General features: G+C 52.2%; 1 protein-coding gene across 1 annotated transcript; it reads right to left on the bottom strand.

Annotated features, from left to right (window-relative positions):
- Positions 1 to 262: 262 nt before the first annotated feature.
- On the bottom strand, positions 263 to 8,886 carry LOC142408572 (5-hydroxytryptamine receptor 7-like). Its single transcript, XM_075499142.1, has 2 exons — positions 8,378 to 8,886; positions 263 to 1,132 (listed from the first exon to the last, which is right to left on the bottom strand). The coding sequence occupies exons 1-2, from the start codon at positions 8,884 to 8,886 to the stop codon at positions 361 to 363; spliced, it is 1,281 nt and encodes a 426-aa protein (XP_075355257.1). The 3' UTR covers positions 263 to 360.
- Between the last annotated feature and the right edge of the window lie 1,376 nt (positions 8,887 to 10,262).

The following is a 10,262-nucleotide window of genomic DNA, read 5'->3' as shown; positions in this document are numbered from 1 at the left end:
TGGAGGGTTGCTTTTCCTTTCTTTTTTTTTTTAACAGATGGGGAAACTGAGGCACAGAAAGGTGGTGTGACTTGCCCGCAATCGGTGGTAGACCTTCAGCCCCGCCGGTCTTGCTCGTGGCTGCTCAGCTCCCACCTGCGACACGGTGAGAAGGAAGGGCTGCCCACTTGTTCTCAAGGAGAGGAGAACCGCAGCTCCTCCTGGAGCGAGGGAAAGGGTTGTCACTCTCAGCAGCGATGTCTGGCAGGGAGACAATAGCACGCATGGTTTCTGCCAGCCCCGAGAGGCAAGAGAAGCAAGGAACCTGAAATGGAGAGGCAGGAGTTCGTTGGTCAGGCACTGAGCGAGAGGAACATGGCTCTACAGGATGCATTCGTGCCTCTCTGTGGCTTTCAGAGCCTCGTGCATGCTGGCGGCGGAGAGCCTCCTGTTGATGTTCCTGTACCTGCACCTCAGGAGGTTCCAGAAAGTAGTCCTCAAGTCTCGGTTAAAGAAAGCGTAAATCAAGGGGTTGATGAGGGAGTTGGTGTATCCCAGCCAGAGCAGAGTCCTCTCCAGCCGCAGTGGCATGCAGCTGCAGCGGATGCCGCAGATGAAAGGCCGAGCCGTTGACATCAGGAAGAATGGAAGCCAGCAAAACGTGAATGCCCCCACGATAATGCCGAGGGTTCTGGCTGCTTTCTGCTCCCGTTTGAAGATGGAAATATTCTTTCGGTCTTGCCGGAGCAGTTTCGAGAGCGTGGCGCATTCCTCCACCGCTTTGGTACGCTTGGAGCTGTGGTGGCTCCGGCTGGAAGCCTCTAGGCAGTAGACGCCCTCCTCTTCGTAGTGCTTGGGGAAGTTCATGAAGCGGTGCTTCTCGGCGCTGACCTTGGCGGCTTTGTAGATCCGGCTGTACATGACAAGCATGACCGCCATGGGGATGTAGAAGGCAACCCCTGTGGAGTAGACTGTGTACCCAAAGTCCTGGCTGATGAGACAGACTCTTTCCACGGTGACGTTCTTGGCCCAGCCAAAAAGAGGAGGAAGGGTGATGGAGGCAGACAGGAGCCAAACGATGAAGACCATCTTGGCCATCAGCTTCCCATTTTGTCTCACAGGGTACGTCAGCGGCCGAGTGATCCCCAGATACCTGGAAAAGAGAAGAGTTGCAAAGGGTTAGGAGGGTTGCAAGGTGTGAATGCTGTTGGCTGGTTTTCATTCCTAATCAGCTGTCAATGCTCTGTCACAGGAGAATTTCAGCCCTGAGTGGGGACAAGAAATGAATTCCCCAAATGAGAGTGTTCCCGGGGACAAACAGCTGCAGTATCTTCTGGGAAATGCGTTTCACACCCCTTCAGCTCTCTTGCCTAAACTTCGTTTCGACTGTTCCCCGCTGCCGTCTTGCAACCACCCCATGCATGACACGAGATGTCATTTAACTGCTGAGTGCAGTCTGAGCTCCACATGGTTTCCCGGGGAATAAAAATGCTTTAAAAAGCTTAGTTTTCCACCAGAACTAGTTTATACAGAGAACGTGCAACAACTTCCAGCCACGGCATGTAACTCACTCCAGACTGTCGCCCTCCCAGGGAAACACCCAGGAGTGGGATGGGTGATCCACAGAGTAATACTTGCACCAGGATACGTCAGGACCGACTCCAGATGAAATGAATAGACTCATACCAGTGTTTAATGCGAAGCGGGATGGACAACACCTTTCTCTTATTTGTCCAGGCAACTTGGGAACTCGGGGAAGAAATACAACCTGCAGCTGAGATGCCCCTGAGGCAGCGTGCGAGCAAGGAGCAATCTTGCCTTTGGGCAGACTTAAGGATGTGTCTGGATGGGCGCAGAAAGCAAAGCTAGTGATCGGGTGATGGACTGTGGTGCAAGACCGACAGCTGTTGACTCACACCTTTTTTTGAGTGATGGACTGCGTGTTTGCATCTTGCAGCACTGGAACCCATGGGAGACACCACTGTCAGCAGCACACCCCATCACTCCTCTCTCCAGCTAGCCTGCAATATTAGGACAAACCTACAGGTTCCTCCAACATCTACTGGAGATGACCTCTAGAAACCAAGACAGGAGGAGTGCTAGTTGCAAACAGCTGGAGCAGTCTGCTCCCTTGCATAGCCCATAGCTCCTGAAGTGATAGTGTCCAGCCCTCCCCGCGGAATAAAATGAGAGGCACTCCGAGTAGGAGATCCCAAAAGCATGTGGTGACCCACAGATTCACAAAGCCTGATGCCTGGAGTTAGGAGTTACCTTGTCAGCTTGACTGAAAGGAGCTGGAGACTGCACCACCCATCAGCTCCTGGTTAGACCGTGGGGTGTAATGTTAAACCAACCCGAGCCTTGATTGAGAGGGTTCCTGTGACTAAGAAATTGTGTCAACTGTTAGTTGGTAAATTACAATTGTAAGCTAATAAATCGGTGGGGAGTTGGCCACCGTCAGCCATTGTTCCCACTGAAAAACTTCTGCCTCCTATTCAGTCGCAATCACTCCAGCAAAAGCCTCCAGCTGTCAAATGGATTCCTTTTATGTTACAGCCTTTTTGATTCAAACCTGCCTGTTGTCAGGAATTTCTAGGCATTTTTGGACAGGATCACATCACCTCTTAATTGTTTTGGATAAGCTGCCTCAGTCCAGAGGGGCAGCGAGAACAGTAGCTGTATGGATACTTTTTGCTGAAAGCTTTTCGAGGGAAGAATGGGCTTTTCTGCCAAAAAGAAAAAAAATTCTGCAGAGAATTTTCCCTCTGCTGTATCATTATTTTTTTCCGACAATCAGTCTCATTGTAGGTGTTAGGACATTTTTTTTTCCCTGATTATTTCCCTTTTCCAGATCCTCCCCCAAGACTGGAAGAAGATGGAAATAAAATAAAAAAAAATCCAATTCTTCCTCCCCTCATCACTGCTAAATAAATTCAAAGCCCAAAGTATTCTCGTCTGACTGCTTGATAAAATGAATTTGAATTCATTCACTGAGTTATTCTTTTCCTGTTTTCCTCTGTATTTTCTTCAGCTGGCCTTACTCACAAAAAGCAAGCAAAACTCTCCACAACCACCTATGCTGCTTGAATTCCCAGCACTGGTACGGGCTGAAGGATGACATTCGTGGATGCAAAGGCAACGCAACCTCTTGGGAAAGGGCTTTTAACCCCATCACCCCATGGGGCCCCGTCTATGAAGGAGGAGACCTGGTGAGATGGAGATGGACAACAGAGCTGGCTTTGGTGCTGTCCTTCCAAAAAATACCACTGACTCCTTTCCACCTGGGCTAAGCACAGCGAGAAGCGATGAGCCTGGCTGGAAGAGGGAAGGTGAGCCTCCTCCTGCTGTAGGAAGGGGCTTTGGAGAGAGAGCAGACTTGATGTCCCCTAGGCCGGGAGAAAACCATGCCCTGCTGTTGCATCTCCAAATTCAGCAGCCAAAAATCACTTCTCTGTATATCCAAGCCGAGAACTTTGCAAACTAATATATGCTGTGTTGTGTGATATCCTTTATTATGCTATTACTGGGTTTTCTTTAGAAGCCGATCCACTTGGGATTTGCTGAAACTTCAAGGAATTTACACGCTAACCAAGCAAAATGCACAGTGACAAGATTTAAAAAGCAGGCAAAGCTGACACATTTCATCTGCGTGTGCCTTGTGCAGTTGCTGTTGGGGAAACGGGGCCGTTTTGAGGTCTTTGCTTATAATTTTGATGAGAGCGGGAAGACCTCAAAATAGGCCAGCGTTTACAGCAGTGCAGGAGGTGAGATTGCACAGACATGCAATGAAATTCAAATCGAATTCTCTTGCTTTGATTCTTCTATTTTTTTTTTTTTTTGTGTGTGTGTGTGTGTCTTCGTTGTTAATCAAGTTTAGCGGTAATCAGGTAACAAAAGCCAGTTCCCAGAGCAGCGATTTACCGGCGGTTTGTGTGGCTTTGCAGGACCCCCGCCGTGCAGAGCTGACTGTGTAGGCACTTGGTCCTTGTGCAATAAACTCCTTCCATGTCCTCTCTCCCGTGGATGCCTGGGCAGCCCGAGCCCTGGCCGCGTGGTAGGAGATCTGCCCCAGGCTGGGCTCCGCCATCAACCCCGTGGATTAGCCAATTCAGTTCATTTATTCAACGCTCAACAGTAATCGTTGAATCCTTATGCCAGGGATTAAATAATAAAGAAAACCAAAACCTCTCCAACATGCCCCTATCTCCATTCTGCAGCTGGCAAACTGGGAAAGGACAAATCTCCATTCACACAGGTTGGCTGAGGCCAAATGACCCTAGAATTGGGGTTTCCTGGACCCCACTGGTTTACCACTATCCCATGCCTCCTCTGGGCCAAATTTAAGCTCCGTACCTTGCTTCCAGGCTGACACCGTGCCTGCACCATCCTGCTGAAGGAGAGGAAACCTCCAAGTGGAGATGCAAAAGGCAGCTGGAGGCTGCAGCTACCTGTGGCTTCATCTGCCCATGCCCTACGCCAGGGCTGGTGGGAGCTTCCCAGGGATGCATTCCAGCTCGCTGGAGATACAGCGCAGGGACCTACCTGACCTGGGACATGTTCAGATGGACACAGGAAAGACAATCCAGCAAAACGCTGTGCAGGTTTTATCCCACCGACTCTTCCAGGAGGCATCCTTTTTACTGAGGATGATGCCAATTTGGAGCGTATCATCTGATTTCAGGTAAAAGCCACTTTTTTTTTAGGGGGAGCCCCAGTGGAGCCGCCTGGGAAACCAATGGGGACTTCTTCCTCCACTAGGAAAACCTGAAGTGATATGTGGGGTTTGGGGAACTTCTTTTGTCAGCTGCTTGGCATTTTTACGGAGAACTTCAGCAAAAGGGTTTTTTTGTTGTTGTTTTGGTTTTTGGTTTGTGGCTATAAAGAATCTATAACATTGGCAGGCTTTTATATAAGAAAAATGTAAGAGAAAGATGGACGTTTCCAGCATTTTTTTTTTTTACTTAAAAGAAAATCAATCAAACCCCCCTTCAGACAAAATTAGTTCTACCAGCTTCAATCAAGAGGCTTTTAGAAAGCGCTCTGCATTAATAATCAATAATAGCAGCCTACATTTTAATAGTACCCGTCATCTTGGGCAAACCAAACATCTTTTATATCTGAGCTAACCAAAATATGAGGACACTTCAGCCATCAATAAAATCACAACCTCCTCTTTGGCAGAAACAGGGGCCTGCCTAACAGTGCTGACCAAGTTGGCATTGAGGACAGAACTAGAGGAGATGCTGTTCCTCTTCTTTCTTGCAGGGCAGGAGGAACAGCTTGCCATGGTCACTGGTGGAAACTTCGGTTAACACCTCACTGAGACGACCGGCCATTTCATCTCTTTTGGAGCAGGTGTTTCAGGCTCTCTGCACACTCAGCTATCCTTCTGCTTTAGCTTTGTGGTCGGCTCTGCTTTGTATCAGCACAGAAGCTGAAAAGTGTGCTCGGAGATGTTTCCACCAGGAGCTAAACCAAAAATCCTGCCCATCCCAAGGCTGGGGGGAGGTGGCGATCCAGGCATGGTCCTGGATCCCTGCTCTCCCTCAATCCACCTCCATCAACTGCCTTGTGGGAGCAACGAGGATGATGGGTTGATGTGGAGCAACGAGGACTTACAGGATGCTCAAGATATGGCCGTGGGGCAATCCACACAGCCCACAGCCCGATTCTGGGGACACTCGGGGCAGAAAGCAGCAGGACAGTGCCCCAGTCACCTATTCCTCCTTGCACATCAGAGGACATCCCAGTTATTCCTGTTCCCTCCTCAAGCCCAGATACCGACCGAGCCCTCCAGCCCCCATGCACTCGCAGCATGCACTTCTTCCCACCCAGAGCCGAGGTGGGCACAGACGGCAGGACCTTCCACCCCCTTCCCTCTGCCCTGCCAGTCCTCCTTCCACTCAAATTACAACCTTTGCTCTTTTTCTCTTTTCTCTGGCTCGAAATGCAGCTCGGGCAATTGCCCTCTCACCACTCAACTTCCCCATCAGGCATTTGGTGGGGAGGGATGAAGGTCTGGGAGCAAACGGTGATGCTGCAGCCCAGCCGAGCTCCCAGCACAGCACGGTCCCTGTGAAAACGCACCTGAAGAACAAGCCCGTGCCGGAAGACTCAAGCTCCGTGGCAGCCTCTTGTATCACAGGTTTTTCCTGTGATAAGAAAGGTCTGAGGGTCTGAAGCACAGAAAGGTCAAGATGTATAAAAGCCCTCGGCAACCTGCTCCCTCTGTCATTTCTTTTGCTGCAGCTCCCCTTTCCTCTCCAACATCCAAAAAGGACAGTGGGGTTTGCTCGGCCGGCATCTGGAGATGCTGCAGCAGAGCCGAGTAGGTGCTTGAGAGCTGCATGAGATGAGGCACGGGACCGTGTGCCTATGGGGTGGGATGGTTTTCCCTCTCTGCAGCTCAGCACTGACAGCATGGGTTTTGCAGCAAGGGCCTGAAGCTGCCCTGCTCCTGGGCTCCTCGGAGCCCCGCCAAGCTCGTCTGGGAGAGCTGGGCAGAGGTGCTCCCCCAGAGAGGCAGGAGGCTGCTGGAGACAGAAGAAGTGTACCCACAAGTGCCTCCAGCATGACCCGGTTAAAAGAGATCCTCCTTGGCTGTATGGCCAGTGGGCGCAACTTAGAGCAGCCTTAGGGTTGCTCTCATTTAAGCCAGGGATTACAGTTATGCAGATACAACTCCTGTCCACCCTGCTTCCCCACTACGGCCCTCAGCACCCAGGATTTGGCCTCGGCATGTGTGGACCCCCCCATGCTGGTGTCCACACCTCCCCAGAACCCTCCTGCCCGGTCCCATTCCAGCGGCGAAAGACGGACCAACGGCAACCCCAGGCACCTGCCTGCACGGCATCCTCGGATTTTGGTCTGCTCGTGGGAGCGGTGACATCGGGCGAGAGAGACGTGGAATGAAGCGATGGTGAAATATTCCACGATGAACAAGTGGAATAAATTGCAATGATTTTTTGTGATTTTTGCAATGATTTTTTTTTTCTGTCCTATTTCTGTGCATGTTTGGAAGAGTGTTTCTCCAAGGGATGGGACAGGACAGGATGGGACAGGAAGGGAAGAGAAAAAGAAAAAGGAAAGGAAAGGGGAAAGGAAAAAAGAAAGGAAAGGAAATTTTTTAAAGCAAAGCCAATCTGATTAGCGTGTAGCTGCTTCCCTGCTCCTCGCTCATCAAGAGGAAGAATTGACATATTTCATTACTGCATTTATTCTCTTCCCTCTAACAGACACAGTCTTCTGTCAGATTTGAATACAGCTGCTTTTTTAGGAACAGGCTTTTTATTACAACAAAGCAAGTTCAGCAGCAGAGCTGGACCTTGTGGTGTGGTCTGGGAGTGATTTTGCTTTCTAACCAGCGGTGCTGAGCTGATCAGGGCCGTGGAGCAAAGGGCAGCTCATCGAGGAGCAGCGGCTGGCGGGGGGGCGAGGGCTTCGCAGCAAGAGTTGCTGTTTGCTTGCTGGGGGATAACATCAACCGGCAGCAGCAGGGTTTTCTCTGTCCTTTCTGCTTTGTCACCCGGTTTCACACCTGGGGAGGGTGACCGGGGAGGTCGTATAGCTGAAGGCACGCATCTCGTCGGCCGTCTCCCTTCCCTGAGCTCCTTATCTCAAACCAGCCCGGCTCAGCAGTGCCAGCGTAAACCCAAACCAACCCCCCGAGAAAGCCAGCACGCGCGTCAGATCTGGATCCGGCCCACCGGCTCGTCAGTGCAATGTCCCTAATGACGCAGGCTGCTATAATTAGACCCACGGGGGTGCTGACTTGCCCGAGTCTTGCCAGTTTGCCAGACAGGCTTAGCCTTTCCCTCCCGACCCCAGGTGTGGGACTCGAAGCCAGCAGATCCTCACGAATGCATGCACTGGGCTAAACCAGGGATTTCGGGGACTTGGGATGGGGTGGGGGGAGTTGCCAACATCCTTAGCCAAGGCACCAGTCCAGGCAGCAGCAGAGCATCCCATAGGACTAGGCTCCAGAAGCTCCGTAACCTGGATTTTCAAAGTGCATGTGGGGTGGGGTTTTTCTTGTTTGTTTTGTTGAATAATTTTATGGTTCAGCCTCCTTCCATGGAGAAGGTCAGGTCACGGGTCTATCCTCTAGGCTCTGTTCCTCAAGCCAAGGAAGAACAATGTGAAGCAGCTGCCTAGAGGGGGAGGACTAAGCAAGTAACTTAGAGAAGTTACTTGAGAAAGCACCTTAAGCCCAGCACCTCCAATGGGACTGAGGCACCTAATTCCTACAGAAGGCCCTCAGCAACCCCGTGCACCTGGAAAACACATGCAGAAGCATTTATCCAACCAGGAACATGATTCTGGTAGCCCTCAACCTCCAGAAACACCGTTATATTCGAGCCCACCTGAAAACATGGACATGTGCCTTGTCCTCCCTTACCTGTCCACGCTGATGATGCACAAGGTCATGATGGAGGCGGTGCAACACATAACGTCCATGGCGATAAACACATTGCAAAAAACCTTCCCAAAGAGCCACTCTCCCCCCACCAGGTCTGTGATAGTCACAAAGGGCATGACAGCGAAGGCCACCGACAGGTCGGCGGCTGCGAGGGACACCACCAGGTAGTTGGAGGGCTGCCGGAGCTTCTTGACGATGCACACGGAGATGATGACCAGACTATTGCCGGCGATGGTCATGAGGATGATGATGGAGAGCACCGCTCCGATGACGATCTTCTCGGTGTCCCCATAGAGCAGGATCTCCTCGCCACAGTCCGTCGCGTTGGTGAGGTTGGAGGACGGCAGGTCTGGCTCGGCTGGGACGGAGGGTTCCTCAGTCATGAATGGATTTGGGAGCGATTTCTGAGCCGGGTGCTGCTGCTCTGCATTCTCCACAAAGAGAAGATGGTGCTCCAGAAACCGCCTGGGGCTGGCCCTTAGCAACATGCTCTGAGCTCACCGCAGCAGGCAATGGCACGAGTTTTCTCCCAGCAATGACACCTCCAGCGACAAACCAGAACATTTTATCACAAACAGGCTAAGAAAATAAAATATTCCCCCTCCCCCACCCCCCCATCTCTTGCCTCCCAAAGCTGCGGCTGGATCTCACGTGCTCAGCAAGAAGCCGCTTCCCAAGTCTGCTTGAAGACACGCAGTTTGCTGGAGGATGCTTGGAGAAAGCTCGTCTCCACTTTTAAGGGAGCACAAGCTACCCAGTCCGCCTGCAACGGCTGCCTGATCATCTGCGTCCTTTTCCAGAAGGACAGATAACAGCAGCTGATCATAACGGCCCATGTTATTATGTGTTACTGCCGAGCTGTGCTGCTGGTCTTGCACTTCTCTTGTGCATCCGTACATTTAAATCCCCTGCAACTGCATGCATATTGCTGCATGTGGATATAGAGGAGTATGCGATAACACGAGTCACAGCCACAAACGTGTGCGCACGCATCAGCGGCTGTATCTCCTGCATGCATTAACACATAAACTTCAAAGCTGCGACTGTAAATCCACGCACACATCATGTAATGGCAACACGCGACCGTACGTACCCACAGGAGCACGGTGCGGAGCTGCAGATGGCAGTGGGAGCATATCCATCACATGCAGCACCCCCAGGGTACCACGCACAGTCAGGGCATCCCAGCCCGTGCCCGGAGCCGTGAGCATCACCACCGCACACGTAGCAGAGATGATACACGGAGAGCAGCTACCGCGCTCCCACCCCCGGGTATTCACCCCTGTAAGTATCTCCCAGCCATCAACAGGGAAACTTTAGGGCAGGGTTCACCCCTACGCAGGGCTCCAAGCATCATGCACAACCTGCGTCCTCTTCTTTTTGTTTCAAAACCCCTTTCCCCCCCTTGAAGGGAGTTTTGTTTAAATCAAAGCAGGATTGCAACCCCCTCCTCCCCTTTGCAGCCACCCCCGAGGCTGGGGTGCTGGGGGTCCCGGAGTTACCTGTGCCGAGGGGGTGAGACATCCTCCAGGCGAGCCCCTGCGAGCTCCGGGCAGGAGAGAAAGCAAAGAGCCTCCCCCGGAGCATCCTTCTCCGCTCCCCGCCTCGCCGGTCCCTCCTACCGCCCTCCCCTCGCCTCCTCCCGGGCAGGGACCCAGATGGTCCCTGGCTCCCTCTGAGCCCCAGGGAGGAGCAAAGACCGGGGAAGGGGGGGTCCAGGCCGGCTCCTGCACCCACCCCAGCCCTGCAGAGGTGGGCGGGAGGGAGCCTGCGAGGACCTCGAGGGAAAGGCTGGAAGTTGAGAAGATGCCTTTGAATGCGGTCGTGCAGCGCAGCGAGGCTGGCGCAGGAGGAGCAGCCTGAA

This window comes from Mycteria americana, chromosome 4 (assembly GCF_035582795.1).
Source record: "Mycteria americana isolate JAX WOST 10 ecotype Jacksonville Zoo and Gardens chromosome 4, USCA_MyAme_1.0, whole genome shotgun sequence".
NCBI lineage: Eukaryota > Metazoa > Chordata > Aves > Ciconiiformes > Ciconiidae > Mycteria > Mycteria americana.
This window is presented reverse-complemented; position numbering and strand designations above follow the sequence as displayed.

Excerpts from the sequence above, each read along its gene's own strand:
- LOC142408572 (XM_075499142.1), bottom strand. The coding sequence starts at position 8,886 with ATGTTGCTAAGGGCCAGCCCCAGGCGGTTTCTGGAGCACCATCTTCTC. Across the intron at positions 1,133-8,377 it reads TGCATCATCAGCGTGGACAG|GTATCTGGGGATCACTCGGC; the intron begins GTAAGGGAGGAC and ends TCTCTTTTCCAG.